General features: G+C 43.9%; 1 protein-coding gene across 1 annotated transcript in view; it reads left to right on the forward strand.

The window, feature by feature from the left end:
- The window catches only part of nectin3a (nectin cell adhesion molecule 3a), a 42,294-nt gene extending 18,921 nt beyond the window's left edge, over positions 1–23,373 (forward strand). The window contains exons 2-6 of the mRNA XM_058080793.1: positions 3,539–3,886; positions 12,603–12,905; positions 14,625–14,742; positions 16,241–16,392; positions 20,866–23,373. Of these exons, the coding sequence (XP_057936776.1) occupies positions 3,539–3,886; positions 12,603–12,905; positions 14,625–14,742; positions 16,241–16,392; positions 20,866–21,482 (1,538 nt within the window). The 3' untranslated portion in view covers positions 21,483–23,373. The remainder of the gene's footprint in view (positions 1–3,538; positions 3,887–12,602; positions 12,906–14,624; positions 14,743–16,240; positions 16,393–20,865) is intronic.
- Positions 23,374–23,583: the final 210 nt, after the last annotated feature.

The following is a 23,583-nucleotide window of genomic DNA, read 5'->3' on the forward strand; positions in this document are numbered from 1 at the left end:
GGTGTTTCAGTGTGGACAGAGAGTTTTTGCACAACGGAAACCTAGCTTGCTTAGCAGTTGTTTTATTCTTGTGCATCCCCACTTTGAAAACCCCCGACTTAAGACACTGCCCCCAAAACGCTATTGTCCAAAAAAGATGCCATTTTTATGTTTAAAGTTATAAACCTGGGCGGCACGGTGGTCTAGGGGTTAGCGCGCAGACCTCACAGCTAGGAGACCAGGGTTCAATCCCACCCTCGGGCATCTCTGTGTGGAGTTTGCATGTTCTCCTCGTGCATGCGTGGGTTTTCTCCGGGTACTCCGTTTTCCTCCCACATTCCAAAAACATGCTAGGTTAATTGGCCACTCCAAATTGTCCATAGGTATGAATGTGAGTGTGAATGGTTGTTTGTCTATATGTGCCCTGTGATTGGCTGGCGACCAGTCTAGGGTGTACCCCGCCTTACGCCCGAAGACAGCTGGCTCCAGCACCCCCCGCGACCCTCGTGAGGAAAAAGCGGTAGAAAATGAATGAATGAATGAATGAGTTATAAACCTTGCAGACGCTCTCTGAATAGGTGGCACTGCACGGGATGATAATATCCACCAGACATTTTCCGAGGTACATAGTCTCTCCATGAGACGCTGTATAGCAGCTTTATTCAAGGCATTGCTTGCTTTTGATTTTCCAGCCATATTTTAGATAATATTTCACGGTTCTTCTTGGCAAAACCCAGGCTGTGCTACACTCTTCATGGTCTTGTTGATGGCGTTGCCAAGATTCCCCCCACTCCCTTCCTGGCTGTAGGTTGTCCCACGCAGAGGACCATCTGTGACTCTCCTCCCCCTAATGGTCAGGGTGGAGTCCACTCACGACTCTCACACCCTTTTTCCTCTCTATATGTTTATGTACATGCTCCCCCGATGCTCCCTGTAAAGCAAACAGCACATAGCATGTGCGAGAGCTCTTGTTTCTCCTTGTGCTTGCCCGGGGTTTGAAAGCGGACACGGTGCAAGAAAGCCAAAAGTCGTGCGGTAGCAGTTGGAGCACCCGTTTGTGTAGCTGCAGCAGGGTGTCGGGCACAAGTGTAGGCACACGTGTGTGTGTACATTAACACAATGTCATCAGGGCTCGACAATAACGATGTACCGATGGCCCGGGGCAAGTTAAAACAAAATTCGGGCAAGTAAATCTAATCAGTGATATTCCCGTCGGGCAAGTGCACTTTAGCATGCCATACTGCCAAGAGTTTTTTTTTTAAGCGGTTCTTGTTGGGTGTTGGTAAAACACGGACTGAGTAATTCCGGTGGTAATTTGCAAAGCAATCCTTGCAAATCTTGAAATGGACCAATCAGAATCGTTTATTTAGACCGCGGTCCGTAATCCACAGTCCACGTTTTACCCACACCCGTTGTTCGCGATCAACCAATCAGCGATCGTTTGACTACGAAAACATCCATCATGGCGTCCCTGCCAACATGGTCTAATTCTTCAACAACTTGTGAAGGAAAACATCAAAAAGTGATGAACCAGTGCCTCCTAAACAAGTATTTTATTAGCGGCAGCAAATCAAATGATGGCACAGGTGAGTGAATCACATTGCTGTGACAATTTGAAGTGGTCACAATGAAACACCACCCATTAGATCCAATACCAAGTGCTGATTTTGCACAAGCTACAAAATCTAGCGCTTCCATTTCTCTGTGTATTGTTCTCACCGTTGCTTCACAAATTATTGTTTGACCATTGAGCATTTTTTTCTGGATTAAAAACACTTTACTAGTACACAAATGTGTCTATTCAATAATGTTTCATTGTGGTGCACAACTTATAAATATCACTGCTTACTACGACTACCATGTGTAAGGTAGTATTTATTATATTATTTTATTTATTTGAGATTCTCATGTGATGCCACAAAAAATTACATGATATCATTATGGCAGTCTTTTCATTTTACATGGGGCAAGTTCGGGCAAGTAGTTCTCACCTTAAGGATTCCCTATGGGCAAGTCATTTTGGTTTTTAATGTAGAGCCCTGGTCATGGGTGTGATAATCATGTGACTCTCATCCCAATCTCATGCATGCTGTTCATCTATATATGTATATATTATTTATTATATTCAGCAAGGAGATGCACTTTCTATGTGTCTGCAAACAGCTGTCACGTCGGCTCCCATTCCTGTGGAGTGGAGAAAGCCAAAGCCACAAATTTGACCTTGATTCTCCCTCATGCCCGAGGGCTCTTGTAAATAAAGGTCAACTGTTCTTTTTGGGGGGAATTAAAAGTGGATTTAAAAGTCCTATAATAAGACAATATCTAAAGTCACCTTAAGAACCACTTCTTTCAAATAAAGCAAATACAGCCCCGCCCCCCAGCCCCCCCTCAATACGATATAGGTGGGTGCCAGACTCCCATGGAAAATATTTTGACAATGTTGGGCGAGGAAGGGGGGTAATCAGGAAAGCCAGAGTATGATCGCACGACTGGCAACTTTACAACACAAGTTAACATACGTTTAGTACTGAGTAACCATTCAAACATAATGTCTGACTCTCATACACATGGTTACACACTTTGCCCTTATTTTGGAAGAGAGAAGGCATGTGTTTTGTGTATTGTGTGTGTGTGTGCGTGTGTGTGTGTGTGTGTGTGTAATCAGTGAAATTACAGGGATGTAATGGCGCACGGGGGAGCAACAGCATCCCTGGCTCTGGAACTCACAAAGCCAAGCTAGCATTGCTGTGGCTAACCACTCACATCCATGCCAAAACGCCCAAAATACCTGCCAGTGTACCACATTTATAAGTTGTTTTTTTTTTTTTTTAACTCCACACACATCCGAGACTCCATACAAAAAGAGCAGATTGATGGTTCCCAAATTTAACTAACTTAACGGACTGTAAACATGTCAACGGTGCTAAAAGAGTGCCGAAAAATACCTCATGTGTAGTCCATGTTTTACTTTATGGGTCTGAAATATTTTTGGATAGGAAGCGAGCGGTGCTGCTTTGATCAAAGTTTCAGTGTGAATATTTAAAATGACATTTTACCTAGTACAAATTAGCTTCCCCATTTGAATGGCGCATTAAACTGTAAATACATGGTGAAAGACAGCCACAATGTATGCCACCAGGCATCTTGATTTTCCTCCCAATATGTATGTGCATATAAAGCCAAATTATAAGGCAGTTGTGCCACTTAGTCGGGACATTGATCATCAGAATATGTCAAAATTGACATTTTTCTCACGTTTGGTGCTCAGAAACAGACATGTATTACTACTCCAATGTCTTTAGGGTAGCTCATAAGGTATCACACATTTTTTTTATTATTGTTAAACTGTTCAAAAGGAGAAGATAGAAGAAACTTCCAAAGGTTTTTGCGCCTTTCTTCATGGGAGGTCCTGGAATGACAGATGACGGAGGATCGTTTATTGTTGTGATGCACCAGACATCATCATTTAGAAAGTAAATCGCATCCTAGTGTGACTCAAGATGGGAGACCTAAATCTTGTTCACAATGACATCTCACACCAACATCCATCTCTCTGCAGGAGTTAACAGCAACCTGTTGGTGGTCCCTGCCAAAGTGGACGCTGTGCTGGGCAAGAACATCACACTGAGCTGCAGGATAGAGGCACCCCCCGACCTCATCCTCATCCAGAGCTCCTGGGAGCACCAGCGTCCTTCGGGCAAAGAGATCTTGGCCGTGTTCCACACAGAGTTTGGAACGTCCATCTCTGCGGACTACAGCAAACGCATCTCGTTTGTTTCCCCCTCTGTCCACGATGCCAGCATTACCCTTGAAGGAGTCGACTTTGCGGATATCGGCTTGTACACCTGCAAAGTGTCAACCTTTCCTCTGGGAAATACCCAAGCATCCACCTACGTCAATGTTTTAGGTAGGTAATGTGCTTCTTTGTATACAAGCGCCATGGCCAACTGCTGAAGCTGGAACGGGAGTTGGTTGACAGATTTACTAGCTTTTGAGAGCTTGAGCCCTGCCAAGCCCTTCGTGGAGGTGGATGTTTCAATACAGCTCAATGTGTTTGTACCAATCACATAAAACACAAGTGGCGCTTAGAAAGCCCTGTGTACTCTGAGTATGGATGCAGTACGTCTTTGTTTGAATCAGTGGCAGGTTACACTGTCGGTGACTGCAGTGGAACCCGCTGATGTTAGTCACGCTTACTTGCTGCCTTAATCAACGTCGACGTACACGGTCGACCGATTTTTCTCAGCATACAAATTGCAAAGATTTTTGTTCTTCTGTTGACATGTGTGACATGGTCAACTTCTTCGTTATCGCTAAACTGCACACCACAACGTATACAGTATACAGTCCCAACGGAGGCTCAAGTAAGACTCAAGTTTTTAAAGACAAGTCTCGAGTAAAGGTGTGCAAGTCTAAGTCAAGTCAAGACCAGTTAAGTCACGTCTGTAGCCACGGGCTTGAAATTTTCTTCCTGTTCACCGCAAAATATGCTTCAAAATAAAAGAATGTCAGTATTAACCTGGATTTTACACCCATTTGTTGTTGTTTATCAAATAGGCAGAATTGGCAGAATGACGATGAGGCAAGATGACTTTGCATAATTGAGTCTTTTATTGGCAAAGTGGGGTAGGCAAATTGTCATCAGGGTACCAGTATAAAATGACTATAGTGTACAAGAAAGGAGACCGACACAATGTTATTCATTGTTCTGTTTACATTCAATCAACTAGAGCTGCAACAATTAATCAATGAATTGATGATGTATCCATCATCAAATTAATTAGGCCATGTGGGGGGGGGATTTCTCCAGGGACTCCGGTTTCCTCCCCCATTCTAAAAACATGCTAGGTTAATTGGCCTCTCCAAATTGTCCATAGGTATGAATGTGAGTGTGAATGGTTGTTTGTCTATATGTGCCCTGTGATTGGCTGGCCACCAGTCCAGGGTGTACCCCGCCTCTCGCCCAAAGACAGCTGGGATAGGCTCCAGTATACCCGTGACCCTTGTGAGGATAAGCGACATAGAAAAGGGATGGATGGATTAATTGTTTTTGATTTAAAAATGAAAATATCCCCTGATATTTGTCCTATTTCCTTAATCATCCATCAAAGCAGACCTATTCTCATAGTGTTTTAGGTAAAACAGGATATTCACACACAGCTTTCACTTTGGAAATCACCATTTGTGCCTCTTATCTGATATGTTGTGGACTAAACCAATAACTGTTTGTGTTTGTTCATTCTAATTTTGTCCCTCTAGGGATTCACCGACTACTCGATGAATCAAAATAACAAGCCACAGATTAATTGAGTAAGAAAATATTTTGTTGCAGCCATTTTGCCGTACCACAATATCAAGAGGTTTTAATCATCAACGTTTCATTCATGCAGTATGGGAAATGAGAGCTGGGCTTCTTGTGTGCTTGTGTGACTAATTAGTGCATTTCTTTTTAGCTCTAATCCTGTAATTTGTTTCATGACTGGATGCACTGACTTTTATATTATATGCATGTGAAAAATAAGCCACAGCAATTTTTGAGTGCCAATTAAGGCCAGAAAGACTATACAGAACTTACTTGTATAAGTCATCAAACAACAATGGCAGAGGATGCTTTAAAATAGCTACTACGGAGGATGATGAGCGAGTGGATTTTACACGAAGCAGCTGGATGGGTCAACACATAGTTAGTCCGACATGTCCTGGTGTACGTATGTGTGTACGTTCATAAAGGGCCAATTACGGTTCACATGCGGTCATGATCTCCTTTTTCAAGCTAAATAATTCAGAGCAAGATGTTTTATTGTGTGTGTTGTTTTTAAGTGTGAGGGAGTAAGGCGTACAATTTCTCTCTGGTACTTGCTCCAGGTAGTCTGGGAACTGCCCCCGATAGCCCAACCCTTTAGATAAGCAGGCTCCACTGTAAGATCAGGGTTTACAGAAAGCATGACACATTGTCACCCAGTGGAACGGCTGTATTTGGTGTAATGGAGGAATGGCACGAGGCTGTGGCGGACACAAAAGTATACTATTGTCTAGCACGCAGCTGTTAAATTGCTTGGCCCGTCCTGGATGGAGTCCTCAACGTCTTAGTGTTGTCTATAGTGAAACAGGTTTGCGCTAGAGTTTTTTTTTTTTCTTCTTTTGGCCTTGACGGAAAGCCTCTGTATTTGTTATTGATGACCATTTTATTAGTACAATGTGGGATTTGGTTGTGTACAAACAAACCTCACAAAAACCCCCACTCGCTGCCTCATTGTGTTATATACTTCTTAACATGCTCCAATTGGCACAAGGAGCCTTTTTTTAAATGTTTTTATTAAAGATAGGCCATTAAAAGCAGATGACCGTCTATTGCCACGTGGGTCCAATCAGACATTACACAATCTTTGTAAGCAGAGTTGACACTGAGTGGAGTCAGCATCATGAGTCGATTAAGAGCCATAAAATGGATATGAACCATTTGAATCTTTGTGCCTCCATGATCATATGCAGGCAGACCTCGGTTTACAACTTTCCGTGGTTCTGACGCACTCCTAAACATAATGTTTTTGTTGCTGTATTTGTCATGTGCATGAGTTCTGTGTACAGCGTGAGCGACTTAGTTAGTTAGTTAGTTGCTTATTAGTCGCAAAGTCCCACAATGCTTCTGCCATGAGGTTTTCTTGTTTTTCAACCAGTCTTGCCCTAGTTCAGAGGTAGGGAACCTATGGCTCGGGAGCCAGGTAGGGCTCTTTTGATGACTGTATCTGGCTCTCAAGCATTTACCACAATAAAAATGTATATTTGCTAACATTTTAAAGTAAACATCACAGAAATCACTGTTAAAAATATTAAAAATCAACAACTTCCTTATGCATTTTAATCCGTCCATCTATTTTCTACTGCAATACGGCTGACCATATCTATCTTTCCTGATGATATTTTCAAGGTCAAACACCAAAACTCGATTATTACTGGGTAATGCGGTAGTCTACCTCGGTCATTGAGATGTAAATGTAAACTTTCCTCCTTTAGTCAAATAGTCACCTAGCTAAAGCTGCAGAACCAAGCCTTCTGGCAAAGATGGCCAAAAGAATGAAATATGCTGAGTACGGTGCAAAACCATGCAGCAGCAGAAGTTGCATTAATGGCAGCAAGTATTTGATTTATTATTGGACACTGCGCTGCTCACAAAAGTGTGCTGGCCACACCCCCTTGGCGTGGGGTAGTGTGCCTGGTCTACGTAATTAGAGCCCATTATATCTAAAACTGTTGGTCTTACATAAAAATGCACACATTTTATTGCATTCAATGTTTAAAAAAATGTATATGGCTCTCACAGATACACATTTTAAAATATCTGGTCTTCATGGCTCTTGTAGCCAAAAAGGTTCCCGACCCCTGCCCTAGTTTAAACACATGTGCATTAGGGTGGCCCTTATTTTCGAAAGTTTGAAAATTCAGTCTCCAAACCCGGATTCTTGTTCCACTCCATGAGAAAACCACGCGAGTAATTTTTTTTTTTAATCGAATAATATTTACCCGGTGCTCAACGACCTTAAAGTTTTACTATATAAGATCAATGAGTCGATGGGAGCCGTGTACTCCAGGGAGCCTGATGGAGGAGAACACAAGAGGACAGCGGTGGGGGATTTTGCACAGATGCAGTCGTAGCACAGTAAAGGGCCTTTCATGTGTGATAGTCATTTGTTTTTGGCTATACCTCATTTTATGTCAATATTCTAGTAAATAGTATTTTGGTGAACCTTACAAGTTGGTGGTGCAACCAGCAGATATCCAGCAGATATAATTTGTAAATGAGAGATTTGCTTTTATGGTACAATGGCATCAGTTTTATCAGAACTGAATTACATGTTCTTGAGGCGAGGAAGATTTTTTTTGTTTCTACAGATGTTTTGTATTTGTCAAAACATGTTGAAATAGAAGTATTCTGGTCACTAGGCGGCATGAATTACATTACATACATTACATTACCTTGGTTCTCTTCTAATTCTGTGTGGAAGTGGCTTAATTTTAGGATAAATTAATTTGTTAGCTAATTTGTTAGCCCGCTGGCTGGCTTGATAAGAGTTGAACAATGTGTAAAGATGAATAACAGGAGTGTAAAGGTTTTGGTTATTGGTTTGTTATGTCATGCCTAGAGGGCTCTAATAATTTTTGAAATTGTATTTAGAAAGTCAGAAACGGGTTTTCTATGCTGTAGCTATGAAAATATTTGATTTGCTACTTATTATTTATTTATCGTAGTCGGGTCTGAAACCAATTAACTCTATAGTGGAACCTCTAAAGTCAAATGCCTCTAAAGTCATCCAATTTGACCAAATTTACAGAGAAAAATTGATTAGAAAGTCACAAAGAAATGTTTAAATCATACTTAATTATTTCCATTTCAGTTAACTAAAATGTTGAATAAGAATAAGATTGCCTCGGTTGTTTGTATGTACCCTGTGATTGGCTCGCAACCAGTCTAGGGTGTACCCCGCCTCTCGCTCGAAGACAGCTGGGATAGGCTCCAGCGGCAGAAAATGAATGAATGAATGAATGAATAGCGCCTTTCTTATTTTTACTCTCGCCTGCACAGTTTGACAATTGAATAGATACGGCAAACATGTATTTAAATCAGAAGTAACTAATGGCTGTCCTTTAATTTATCTCTGAAGTCATATGATTCAAAATTCAGTTTATAAAGAAAATTGGCCCTGTAAAGTTCCACAAAAATTCCATCGTAACTTATCTTATTTTTAACTTTATAGAGGGGGACCCGGAGTGCTTGTGACTAGCGTTCGCTGAGTAAAAGTTCAGAGTCGTTGAGCACCGGTTAAATATATTCCGATTTCAACGAAACTTTGCACAGCACGTTTCTGGGTCAAAAGGAACAAGAATCCGGGTTTGGAGCATAGACATTATTCGTTTGAAATTTCACCCCCTTACAGAGGGCCACCCTAATGTGCATGTCAGTCCCCTTACGTCCACAAATTTGGCCAAACACCCTTCAGTTATAGAGCTGTGTGAGAAATTTCAAGTCAGTCCCACAGCACCGCCATTTGGTGTATTGGTAAAAAAAAACTAAAATAACAGCTCAAGCAACACAGAATTGGTGCATGTTTTTACAAATTTGTACCATTTTTATATGCAGCGTTTTATGCGTGCAAGCGGTAACGGTTTTCACATCGCAGTAACTAGCAGGCCAAGAAGATGGCAGCCAACCAATCAATCTGCACTGGGAAGGAAATTATATGATGCAAGTACCCAAAAGGATTAGAGTGACCTTTTTGTTGTATACTGCTGACAGGTTCATTGGAAACCTGCTCTATAAGAAAATGGACTTTCTAAAAATGGTGCACCAAGTTGACAAGTGCAGCAGCTAGAGGAATTTATTGTTCCGCTCTGAACTATTTTCCCCCCCTTTTAAAATTGTCTCCTCAGTCATGCGGCCAACGATGCAGCAGCTCTTTTTTTTTTTTTTTTGCAAAGTCAGAAAGCTGAAAAATCTGCTGCATAGAGATTTGCTTACTCATGGAAAAGCCAGCGCTCATCCAGTGGCAAGTCATGCTCAACTGAAGCCAGGTTTATGTTTCAAAGGAACAGATGCAGACCTACAAGCGTTATATATGTGTTATATGTGTTGACAGTGTGCTACCAAGTCAGCTATTAATGCACATGCTAATGTTTCTATAGAGTGCAGGTGGTCAGAGGGGGAAATGGTTACCCTTTCCATTCATCAACCCAACTCCTCCCTTCCTGACACGGACTCCAAATGAACATGTCTGTCTGATTTAGTCATTGTGCGGGCTCCGAACATAGAGCTGCTACTGTTTTTAGATCCAGTCTGTTAGGAGGGGCAGAGAGTGTGGCGTCCCCACCCACGCACAAGACGGCTGGTTATTTTTAGGGAGCGGGGTGCCAGGAGTTATTTGAATTTGTAGTCGCACCCCCCCACCCCCCCCCCACCCCCCCTCGACTGGCACGAGGCTAGCAGATGTCCTTAAAGGTGACGGCCTTGTCTTGTGGATTAGGCGGTGGACAGGTCCCCCTCCTGTGTGTCACCTTTAAAACTGTCAGTGCTGCAGTAAGTGGAGCAGTGCTCTTTTATAGAGCGGCAGAGGAGACAAAGAGGTATCGTGGAACATGCCAAGACGTTTAAGGGATGCCCTTTAGTGATGGCTGGAGCAACATATTTGTACTGTAACGTATTTGTAACTGTATTTCTTTTAGCCGCATCACTCTAAAAGCCACATGGTTGAAAGCGTGAGAGAAAAAAAGTATTGATTTATAAACAGAGAAGTATGGTAGGAGCTTCTCAGTGGACAGGATGGTTCATGTGCCTCCAACATGTCAACGATGGCGCTATACCATGAAAAAGACTTGATAGTCAGGACTCGGAGTAGCAGCATTCTGGATGTACTGTAGCTGTTTTACAGCTCATTTAGAGAACAGTACAGTAGTCTAGGCTGCTGCTTTGTAAATCTGGCTTACACACTATTCCCATAATTTTGGCAATGTTTTTTGGTGGTAACAGGTTGCTGATGTTATTAATTTAAAAAGTTAAAGTTTAGGTCTGAGTCCATTATTACCCCTAGAATTCTAACCTGATGATTAGGTTTTAGAGAAAGAGCCTCAAGATGACTAATAACACTTTTTGGTCTGAGTTTAGCTGGAGATAATTGTTTTGCGTCCACACACTGATCTGTGTGAGTGTCGTCTGCGTAGTTTTGGTAGGACACGGGGCTGCTACGTATTAGCTGGCCTAAAAGAAGCATGTGCATATTGAACAATAGGAGTGCCGGGATTGACCCCTGGGCAACCCCACAGGTCCAAGACACAGTTACCAATTCCAACAAAGTACTTCCTCCCCTCCAGATAGCATCTGAACCAGATTAGCGCACCCACCCAGTTTTCTAACCTCTGTTCTCAGATCACATTGTCAACTGTTCTAGCAGCACTGGTCACTCAGGTCTAGCAGAACTAAAACTGAGACCTTGTCTGCATATCATTTTCTCATCTTGATCAGTGCCGTCTTAGTCTTGAGGTGGGCCCCAACCTTTTTGGAAATTGATCAAACACATTGTTAGACAGGAGAAAATCAGCAAGCTTTTAGTGTACAACCTTTTGTAAGACTTTTCCCCAGACTGGCAGGCTCGATATGGGCCTATAGTTGTTCAGTACTGTGGCATCAAGACTGCACTTCTTTACAAGACGCTTAATGACAGCAGGTTTTAGGGTCTATGGAAATGTTCCAGTCTGAAGGGAGACATAACTAGATGAGTGAGTTGTGGTAGTAAACTATTCAGCACAGTCTTTAGAAATCTATTCAACATGGCAGCACGCTGATGGAGTCTCTTTGACTGTAAATATTGGGTAAATATGTGGTGTTGTTTCATGTCTTGGGGGCTTTAATAATGTTAGAAATCGCACTTGGAAGATTGCAAGGTGTGCCTAAAGACCTTTATGTGCACTTTTAGCATGCAAGCACTTACAAAATTATTATTCATAGCCATGCCATAGTTCACAGTCTTGGTTGGCTTCTGGCTGCCCTGTTCTCGTGGTACAGCTTTCTTCCAAACGAGAAAACTTTTCCCGTTTTAATCTTACACCCCTACTGTATAAGCATTTACTTTGCATACAATTAGTTCATATGCTGTTTGATATAACAATTCAAATTGATAGGATGCACAATCTAGTGAGAACCGTTACACTAGTGGTGTTGGCATGATCTCAGGTGTGCGGTAATTGGAATGTAATCCCTCCTCCAGCCAGGTAATGATAATCGCCACCTTGCTTCATGGAACTAGCTAGAAAAACTACATCAACTTTTATGTCAAAGACCACTGTATGTGGGCGGCACGGTGGTCTAGGGGACCAGGGTTCAATTCCACCCTCGGGCATCTCTGTGTGGAGTTTGCATGTTCTCCCCGTGCATGTGTGGGTTTTCTCCGGGTACTCCGGTTTCCTCCCACATTCCAAAAACATGCTAGGTTAATTGGCGACTCCAAATTGTCCATAGGTATGAATGTGAGTGTGAATGGTTGTTTGTCTATATGTGCCCTGTGATTGGCTGGCGACCAGTCTAGGGTGTACCCCGCCTTACGCCCGAAGACAGCTGGGATAGGCTCCAGCACCCCCCGCGACCCTCGTGAGGAAAAGCGGTAGAAAATGAATGAATGAACGCAACATGTATGTGGCAACATGAACCTTCGTGCAGCATCATCAAGTGTGTCTAAAATACATTTTGTGTATTCACCAGCACACACGTTTGTCCAATGCCAGTATGACTGCAAAGCAAACGGTATGAATCTGTTGTCCTGAACAAAGTAGCGAATGACAGGCGTGACTACAGACTAAGTGTATGTCAGTGCACTTTAAGAGCTATTAAGGTTTGGGAGATCCTAACAACAGGCCAATATACTGTATACTACTGGTGTCCATTGAAATCTTCTTCATGATAGAATGGCATCCATTTTTAATGCATGGACAGTATGTAAATGGAATGATATCCTTCCACTCAGCAGTTAAATCCACCAAGGGCCACTTCCTTCACTTCTTATCTAATGATGGACATGAATTATTTATAATTTATTAAGAGTACCAAAATGCCAAATTCTTCTCTTTCCTTCCTCTTGCAGTGGAGCCGAAGGTGTACGTCTCCGCCGGTCCTGCCGCCCTGCTGCATGGCGAGAGTGAGTCCCTGGTGGCAACCTGTATCGCAGAGCGCGGCCGCCCCGCCGCCGAGGTCTCCTGGGAGACTGTTGATATGCACGGGAGGGTGGAGAGGCAGAGCCGTGACGAGCCGGACGGCACCATCAGCGTGCATGTACGCTACCTGTGGCAGCCACAGAGCTACGCCCAGGGCAAGACACTGACATGCGTCGTGCACCACCCGGCCCTGCAGACGGAGTTCCGCATACCCTACACCCTCAATATTCAATGTGAGTGCTCCATGCCTTCATTCAAAATGCTGGATGAACAGAAGTGCATGCATGCATCAATTTTGAAGAGCTTGTCCTCATTATGGACCATTTAGAGCAGGGGTCTCAAACTCAATTTACTTGGGGGCCACTGGAGCTCGGGTCTGGGTGAGACTGGGCCGCATCAGGTTTTCCAAAAAAAAACAAAAAAAAGACACATTTATTAAAAACAAAAATTTTTAAAAAGCTCTGATAAAACATTCCACTGTTTTCAAATATCTTACTTTTTATTTTTCTACACAAAATAAGATGAAAAATAAATAAATCAAGAATAAAGAAAATCAATCAATCAGTAATAAATAAATAAATACAATAATAATAATAAAACTGCAAATAATAAAAACTTAAGAAAGCACTTATAGTTGGTGGGTAGACAAATTAATTTTTTCCGATTAAAATGAACAAAGCATTATTAGAGCCCTGGAGACATGACAAAACACAACTATAGTCACATTTATACTCTTTTTATTTACAACATATTGCGCAACTGCAGGGTCTTGTGACACATGCTAACTCGCAAACTAGAGAGCTAGCGACCTAAACGGTAGCCTCCAAGTTATTTCTTTTAAACTTAAATAGCCAAAAACTTACCACTTCCACACGGATAGGGAGGATAACTATTAACAGTTATTTAACCTTTAACATGAACATGAATCAAACGTAATAATTTTTTCTGGGTACATGATACCATACAGCATCCATATCAAAATTGCGCAGGCCGCACTAACATTAAACTTGCATATCAAGGCGGGGGCCTCAAACTAGTGTCCTGCGGGCCACATTTGGCCCGCGGGTCGCGTGTTTGAGACCTCTGATTTAGAGTCTCCAGGTATGCTAACATGCATGTATTTGGGATGTGAGAGGATGAGTAACTAGAGAAAATCCATGCACACACGGAAAACATGCAGAGTTCACACAGAAATATTCCAACTGGAAACGTTGATTCATTGAAATCATGCAGTCATCTTCTAGATATTAGCATCTTATAGGACTGCATGAGTGCCAGCTAATGAAGGTTTTATGAGCTATCGATCAACCCCCAGCAGTGACACACAGTAGCAGGACTGTGCTTGGACCGGTGGGCGGAGGAGCAGGCCAAAGCAAGGTTAATACAGGCGGAATGATGCTTTGCAGCTCAATAAATCACCTCTGAGGCAGAAGCAAAGGGGTTTTAACTGCAAAAGAAGTACAATTTCAATGCTCAACTGTGTGACAGGGGTCGGCGAATAAGACGAGGCAAGGCGTTCTGCTTTTGTTCAGTAATGAGTTCCTCATTTGTTCTCCAGAGAAATCATAATGGAAAAATTGGATATCTAAGTCAGTGTTTGCCGTGTTTTATTACAGTAGCATGTGCTGGCTTCATTTAGGACAACCTCCTGTTTCACTTTGTTTTCGTTTTTGTCACTTCCCGGCAGTGCACTTTATTAGCTGCACAGTTTATTCTTTCCGAGTGGCTTTTCACTATTTGTTCTTGGCTTCCTTCACCACAATAAAAACTTTTGTTTTAGTCATTGTTCCTGTGCTTGCAATATAGCATAATGCATCCTGTGTTTTGCCTCGTATGCAAACGCTTGTGTGTCCAATTGAGTATGTTGTCCCAACTACAATATGCTTTGCTCAGCATAGCCTACCTATTGTTGTAGCTGCTCAAGCAACCTTTGGTTTCACTTTGTTCCACAGTTGCACCAATGGTCTCAATAACGGGAGTGGAGAAAAACTGGTATGCCGGACAAGCTAACGTGAGGTTCATGTGCGACGCTCAGGCCAACCCTCCTGCCCGCCAGTATACATGGGTCAGGTCAGTATCCCATCTCCCTAAACAACTGCTTTTATGTCACATTATGTGAATATACCACCCCCCCAAAGGTGGACATGAAAAGTATGGGCGCCAGTGGCTTAGAGCAGGTTGTCCAGAAACCCGAACACTCAGTCCCAACCTCCAGTGCTGCTCCGGTGCTGTGTATGACTGGTGGTCGGAGAGGCTGGAGGCACCAATGTTTCTGGCAATCTACTCCACGGCACATGTAGTTTACCACCATAGTTTACCATTTTGTCATATCTTGTTAGAGTAGTCCATGTACAGCTTGTATAGCAGTATAGATTTACTGAAAATGAGTCAACATCACAACGTCATTGTCGAAATAACTGGCAACACTGGTCAACATTGTGTCCAAAGTTCCATTATTTAGTGTGACCACCTTGTACTGCCTTAATCCTCTTGGGCATGGCATTCATCAGGGCTGGACAGGTTGTTCCCGGAATCCTCTTCCACTCCTCCTTTATGACATCACTGGTGGAGCTGCTGGATGTTTGACACTTAGAGACATACATACTTGCCACTCCATCACCAACACATCCACCATGTTCACTTCATTCCTCCAATTCACTACTTCCTGAAGCTGCACTCTAAGCATCATGGGAACTGTATTTCTTTTAGCCGCATCAGTCTAAAAGCCACATGGTTCAAAGCGTGAGAGAAAAAAAGTATTGATTTATAAACGGAAAAGTACGGTAGTGGACTCTCCTCCACCTTCCTTCTGCTTGAGATGCTTGGGTTCGGGTCTGGAGGAGACATACTTGCCACTCCATCACCAACACATCCACCTTCCTAAGACACTTGTCATTTGGGGGGGGGGGGATTGGACTCTTTATCCCACATTCCTGATAGAGACTATGCTTTGATTCAGTCACCTTTCCGCTCAGTGAACTGCGACTTCCCAATGTCTGCAGCACTCATGCAGCCCAGACCATAACAGTTCCATCACCGCCACCATTCTTGTGTTGCCAGTTATGTAGACAATAATGGCTGTGTGTTGATTTATTTCCAGGGGATGGTAAATCTATACTGCTACACCAGCTGTACAATGACTACTGCCATATATCAAAAAGCAGACAAATGCTCGCTCTTAAAGACGGTGTCAAAGGGGCTAGAGTCGTAACCCAAACGGCACAACTCAACACTGGATCTGCCCGAATGCAACCACCAGGAAGACTCTTGACAGCTCTAAATAAAAACGATTCAAAATGGTTACTGCATCAGCGTAACTCTGGCGTAGTGGCACTCTGTCCTCTGATTTAAAAACAAGGTTCATGGCAATCTGACAGTAGACACAAAGTCCTGCCCGGTGAAACATTATGCCCCCGGTTTTGACTTTAAAGGGCCTTTAAATCTTTGAGTATTTTTCCATACTTTTACAACGTTTGTGTATGAAGTGCATACAGATCTAATAGTCTGTATGCACTGTCACACATAAACGCATGCTTCTTAGTGTAAACGAAATGTTTCCGTGTTTTAGGTTGGATGGATCGATGCCTGACGGCGTTGAGATCATAAGCAACATGTTCACATTCATGCGCCCACTGCAGCTCAACGACTCAGGCGTGTATCGATGCGAAGTGACCAATGACGTGGGCCTCCGCAGCCAGGACGTGTCCCTGTGGGTGCAAGGTAATGTCTCAGTCATGACCAACATTTGCAGATGAGTAACCCTAACAGTTTCCCAGGGTCTGGCGCTGGAACCCTTTTATTTGTCTGATATTGAAAAGATCTCATGTAGCCTTTTAGCTCACGCTCAAGTTTCACAGAGTCGTAATAAATTGCATTGACAGATTTGCGGGGCATAAGAATTATGGGTAGTATATAAGCCGTGAAGTGTTCCAGTGTAATGTGTGTGTGTGTAAATATCAATGACATCAAGTGAAGGCCAAAGTGGATAGGTTTCCCTCATTGTGATTGTATAAATGCTGGAGGTGGATCCTTGTATGTAGAAACCTGCAGCATTCACATCTGCTTCCTGTGTCGGGCCTGCTTTGCCACTTGGTTCATTGCTGCAAAGTCGGGTGTGGATCCTGTGAACGCCGCATCTCCTCCTTTTTATTTTCATTCCTCCTTCGCTCCTTTGTAATCCCTCTCCAAACAAAGCAACTGCTGCTTTTGGATCCCCCCCGGGCCGTGCCGATCACTCGCTTTTTCTCACCGCCGAGTGGAAAGTGCTGGACGAGCCCCAAAAAAGCTGTCATGCTCCATCTGCTTACAGGCCCGAGTCCTGGTTCAAACCAAAGCACAGCTGAGAGACATCCCATCCAGGAAAGACTTGGCCGGCCGATTATCTTGCCTTGCGTCAAATATTAAGACTCGGCCTTGTGGCCTCCTGCCTGCCTCCCTCCCCCCGTGGAAATAGCCATGCTCGTGTGCGGCAGCTATACCCCTCCCCCGCTGTGGACGCTCGCTGTTGCTGCCTCTGAAGCCTTGTGGTTTTTGGCCGCTCAGCTACGTGTTTGCAGATGCTCTTAACCTACCTGAGGTTAACCCACCCCCACCCCCACCTACAGCCACCCAAAGCCCCCTCCGGGGTGCAATCGATAGCAACTGACAAAGAAGGTTAATACCAGAATTCCTTTCATTGACTTGTCATTATCCTGCTAGCCTCCAGGCGAGACTCCCATGTTGTTTTTAAATATGCATATTTTTGTGTTTTGGGTCACTGAAAACAGATTTTTTTTTTGCCAAGTTTTCTAAAGCTCTTCATCACTCCATTATTATGACATACAGTTTGTTGGTATTTTCCAATTGGTGCGTTTCCCATGCCCGGATAAAATGGAGGGTTGCATCAAGAAGAGCATCCCATGCAAAAACTGAGCCAAAAAATGACATGAATTGGCAAAGCTGACTCTGACCTGCAGCAAAAATGCGTCAAAACACACACCGCTTCTGTGTTGCTAGTGCCCGATGGTGGTGTTTAAATCCCAAAGCTGGACCACTATAATTTGGAGTGACTTGAAATTTCTCAATGCACTCTCCAACACATCCATTGTAACTTTACGGTCTTCGGTCGAATCACCGCACAATTTGATACAAATTTGGACCAGCTAAGCGTGTGTGTGTAAAGTTTGAGCAAAATGGGTTGGAAAACTGCAACGGGACTCTGCAACTCGTTGTTCATAAGTCATTGACCATTTGTCTAAGGCAGAGGTATGGAACCTGTAGCTCGCAAGCCACAGGTGGCTCTTTTGATGAATGTATCTGGTCCTCAGACATTTCTTAACACATTAAATTGTAATTATTTTATAATTTTTTTCCGCTGACATTTTAAAATACAACATTACAAGAATCAGTGTTGAAAATAACCTTCAAAATATGAAACATTCTCATTCATTTCCATCCATCTATTTTCTACCACAATGTGTGTGTGGGGGGGGGGGGGGGGGGGGGGGCAGAGCCAGTGCCAGTTTTCCTTCAGATATTTTCCGGGTCAGACTCCAAAACTTGATTATTATTGGATAATGTGGTAGCCTACTCGAGTCATTGAGAGGTCAACAATAGTCAGACGGCTAATTCTACAGCGCAAACCCTTTTGAAGATGGCACAAAGAAAGAAGGACGAGAAGAACCATGCAAAACCCGAAGTCACATTAATGGCAAGATGTAGTTTATTATTGTTATAGTATTATTATGATTGGTTAGCGTCAGTCAATACATTTATTATATTCTAAAATTGTTAGTTTTGCTTAAAAATGAATGCATTTAGTGTGTTAAAAATATGATATGGCTTTCACAGAAATACATTTTAAATATGTATCTTTCATGGCTCTCTCTTATGATTATAATGTGAGGATATCTCTATTACTTGGGCTAGCATGTTGACTCCAACCCATGTATGGGGGGCCACAAATGTTATTGTCCTTGAAAATTAGGACACCCCATTGGGTTTGAATTCTATAAGATTGCAACTTGTTTCAGAAATTGTCTTCTTTAGGCGTTTATGGCACCTATTGATATGTAAAACTACATCTCACACCGTGGCTATGCCCCCACACTGGAACTAAAGGGGGGAAACCACAGACATGGAGGTCTGGATATGCAAACCTGCAGATGGCAAATTCCGATTTTTATGTGGTTGTTCACACTACCAAAACATTTCGACTTGTTCATGTGAATGCAAAGCGTCTGGAAAGTGACGTGCACACACATTTAGTGTGTTTACGGAAGTACAGATTGTTGCAGTGTGTGCTCTAGTGATGTCCGATACCACTGCTTTCATTTCCGATACGATAAATAATTCTGGTTGGTATCGGCGATACTGATCCGATACTAAAGAATAAAGAATCATGACATCATAGGAATTTATTGATTCCCTTTAAACCCTGAACTCTATCCAAATCATATATTCAATCAATTCATCAACATTTTGATATCAGAATCAACTTCAGAGCATGAGGGGCTGGTATTGGAAGTATAAAAATTCCCATGTGCTGGCATGCTCTCCTCCTTGCCAAGTTCAAGGATTTAGCTCAACGGGAGTGAATATTTTCTCAACCAAATGACTCCATGTCGGAGGTTAAGAAGAATTTCGGCTATGGCAGTTGGTAGAAACCATGCTGCCAGTCCTGTTCCAGGAGAGTGTGGATGGATGTCGGAGGCAGGAGTGCTTAGACCAGGGGTTCTCATTAAGTCGATCGCGAGCTACCGGTCGATCGCGGAGGTGGTACTGGTCGATCGCTGGTCGATCGCGGCGTGACATTAAAAAAATATCATCCCAGCATCAATGCCGTCACTTGATTGATATACAGGGCAGCCATTCAGATGACAACTGAATGTTGCCCTTCGGGCGACCAATCAAATCAAACAACGTCTCTAATTGCAGCAGAACTTACGATGTCAGCCTATCATCCATCCCCGTTACTTGATTGACATACAGGACAACCAGTCAGATGACAACTGAATTTTGACCTTTAGGTCACCGCTCATGCGTAAACAACGATGCAAAGTGCTAAGCTAGTCGGCGAATTGCGAGATTTTAAGCCCTCGCTAAAGTTTATGGTCACTAAAATGAGTGAAGGAGCTGGACCAAGTAAAAAGGCAAAAACTGGACCAAGTAAAAAGGCAAAAAACATATCACTTCCATACGGATATGGAATATTATACGGATATTATGATACGGATATTATCCATGACTGATAAACATTTGGAAGTGTGCTTGAGGCTGGCTATCAGCAGCTACTGTCCGGACTATGCATCCCTGGCTGGTTCAATTCAGTGCAAGTCATCAAAGTAAACTCAGGTAATTACAAAAAATGTTAATAGTTAATTATGTGTGTTTTGCAATATTGGCTCATTTGGTTATGTAAGGTACATCAACATACATTGTACGTACAAATAATCCTCAATACATTTGAAAATAAATAGATGTTTTGCATTTTTGTAGTGGGTAGATCATTTTGACTCGGTCATTTTAAAAGTAGCTCGCATGCTGAAAAAGTGTGAGCACCCCTGGCTTAGACATTGACAAGAGCTGAGAGGTAGAAGCGATGGACACGATGGCAGAAGAACATGGTTGCTTGGATGAAGCACAGATGGAGAATGCATCCAGCATGGTACCTCGCTAGTGATGTATTGCTGCAGAGGAGGAGCGGCGGTATCAGGCTGCTGGTTGCCTCAGAGGCTGGAGGTCGAAATGGAAACGGTCCTCTGACCTTTCAGTACGCAGCCCTTTTCCCTCACTCTGGCTGCTATCACAAATGCCGACCTATCCCCCTTCAGACCCCAGGATAAATAAGATGCAGGGACCTCACATCCATCACAGCGTCTCACCTTCTCACATGATGACCCTGCGAAGGAGGAGTCGGGAGGGGGAGGGAATGGCATTTACTCACATGCTCGTCCTTCCATCCCTCCTTGTCTACTTTTATCTCTGCTGTGCTCCAACGTTTAGCGTGAAGCTTTCATTTCCACCTTTTTTGCTCAGTAGTGCAGCTTTTTAACAGAGACGCATACGTCTGCTCCCACCTGCAAAACGGCGTGGCGGGGGAAATGTTGCCATGTCAGTGGAACAGAGCAGTGCAGACGCCATTCGCCCAGGGTAATGTTTTTATGACCATGCGGCCCCGTTTATTAATCTTCTCATCGCTTGTACCCACTGCAGAACCCCCGTCCACCACGGCCAGCACCAGCACCACCACATCGCCGCACCACACCTCTGGACCCGGCACTGCGGCAGACCAGCAGAGGTCCCCGTTCACCTCCCCGACCCTGGCATCCTTGCAAGACAGCACCCTGGGCACAATAATCGGTGGGGCTGTGGGCGGCCTGCTCTTCCTGGTCCTGGTCCTGATTCTGGCCGGTGTCTGCTTCATGCGCCAGCGCCGCACTTTCAGGGGCGACTACTACACCAAGCAGTACCTGGGACCCTCAGACATGCAGAAGGAGTCTCAGTTGGACGTGCTGCAGCCTCACGAGCTGCAGGAGGTGTATGGCGACAAGACGAGCAAAGGCAGCCAGGATCTGAAACCCAAATTGGGTGGGGACATCATTTACCCTGACTACGTCCTGCAGAGCAAGGATAGGAACGACTGGGCGGACCGGGAGGGGGACTACTACCCCGATCACTACCACGGCCAGAACATGCACCCCTGCGGGCCTCCCGTAACGAATAATGGCTCGCCTTACATCCCAGAGGACTGCTACAACAATTGCACAGACAGTGACTACGTGTCCCACCTGGACGGGTCCGTCATCTCACGGCGGGAGTGGTATGTCTGACCAAGTCATTGAGACAGAAGGACAACACTGACTGTAAACCACTTCACCTTAAGGAGGCCTACGTTGCAGAGGAGCTGCAGGCAAGCCGGGACGCTTCCGCCATTTGATGTTTGATGTTTGGGCTCAGGAGGAGCATCAGCGAACGAGACCACGCCTCGTGTTTGTGCACCTGTCTTTAAGCGCAGCTCGGAATGTCAGGAGTCAAACCCTCGTTTGTGACGTGCTTAAACCTCTTAAGGGACAGGAAAGCTGCATTTTTAAAGAGCCCCTCCTTAAGCGATGGTCAGGGAAAAAAGAGGAGACTGCGGGCTTTCTTCCACGTCTACAGTCATGCATTAGTATCACTACTGACATGTGTTAGTCGTCACAGAAGCACACAACATGGAAGGGAGCCAACTGGCTGTGGCCCTCGAGTCTTCTTTTCTTTTCACGTCTGGGGCATCCATTGATCATTAGGGTTGCTTTTTTTTTTTTCCTTCTTCGTACTTTATTTTGCATCAAAGCCATGTGTTGCAGATGTGACGCTCACAGCTGTCATCATTTGGGGCTTTTGCGGCGACTTAAACCGCCGCCATTTTCAGCTCCCACTCCGCTCGTCAGGATCCGCGTTGGTGAATCAGGAAAATAACACAGCGCAAATGGGGGCTGGGGGGGGAGTGAAGGAAAAAAAAAAAAAAAAAAAAGACGAGGGCCACTTGTAGCTTACATTGGAAACATTGTAGGCCGCTGACATCACTGCTGATCACAGAACAGTTTGGCTGCACCCTGGTAATGTGATCCACGGCTGCAAGAAGCTGACGTGAAGAACCGTCTGTCGTTGGACGTGCCTCCCAAAAGGATGTGTACGTTTTCTCTTCTACTAACAACAAACCCGGTGACACCAAGCGATGACATCATCCCTGATCTCACAGCCCGCCGCTTGATTTCACCATCTTTCCACCACTCTTCCTCAGGAATTGAAAATGGATCAAAGTGCTCTTCTTGGATCCATTGAGGGAAAGGGAGGGAGTGGGGTGGGGGGGGTGGGGCGGACAGAAGTGTTGCTATGCATCCCGGACGAGACGCCTCCCGCCTCCTATGTTTTTTTTTTCTTTCAGCTTGTGGGTGCATCCCGTCCCCGCCCTCACTCGCCGCCCCGCCCCGCCCCGCCTGAGAATAAACCGCTTTAATGTCGGCTGGCCTCAGTGGCCGCACACACACATCTGCACACATGCGGCCCACATACGAGGAGCGGCCCTCGCCTCAAATAACTTTAATTTAGCCTCTCGCACTCGGTGATTTGCGGCACATTTTCCCGCGCGGCCGTCTGAATCACCATCGCCTTCTTTCAATGCAAAAACATTGCGAGCTGAACCAAGTGATGAATGGCAACACTTTTCTTCAACCTTCCTTTTGTATATGAAATGATTCCCCAGTGTTACCATTTTGTGTACATAATACCGATAGGTTAGCTTAGTCCGTAAGTTGTACAAATAGCTGGTGCCTTAGATGGGCTGATGCACAGAAACTCATACTTCCTGCAGGCATCCTCCATCTGGATATTTAAGGTTTCAAACCGTTAATCAGACAAAAGGTTGATTGTCACGCCTTATACGCTTTTTTTAAACGGACGCATGTAACTTGCTAAGTTACAAAGCGAGCCAGAATCGTAGAAAATATTGTCCTGTAAATAAGCTGGCATTTTTTTTGCATTGTTATGGAAAAAGAATCTCTTTTTTTGTTTGTTTTGTATGACTTGTTTAATATTCAGAGTGTTAGTTTACCTTGTGAGCCTTTGAGCATTTGGTGGTTCCCGACCTATGGATTTTTTTGTACGGGATGATGGTGGTCTCACAGGAATTGCAGATGAATGTGCGTCAAATTGTAGTTTTCTTCTGTTTGCAATAAAAGGATCCACATTATTGCACTCAGGCGTGTCCTCCGTGTCTCCTTCCAGACAGGAAGCTCCACTTTGAACCTTTTAAGAGTCCACTTATGAGGTCCGACTTAAGGCACTAAAGTCATACGCCCCCCCCCCACAGTGTTGACTTTAGTGACAAGTCATTAGTGCATGTCACTCATCTTTAGAGCCAAGATTGGAACATAATTCTCGTTTGTTTCA

The sequence above is a fragment of the Doryrhamphus excisus genome, chromosome 8 (assembly GCF_030265055.1).
Source record: "Doryrhamphus excisus isolate RoL2022-K1 chromosome 8, RoL_Dexc_1.0, whole genome shotgun sequence".
Classification (NCBI taxonomy): domain Eukaryota; kingdom Metazoa; phylum Chordata; class Actinopteri; order Syngnathiformes; family Syngnathidae; genus Doryrhamphus; species Doryrhamphus excisus.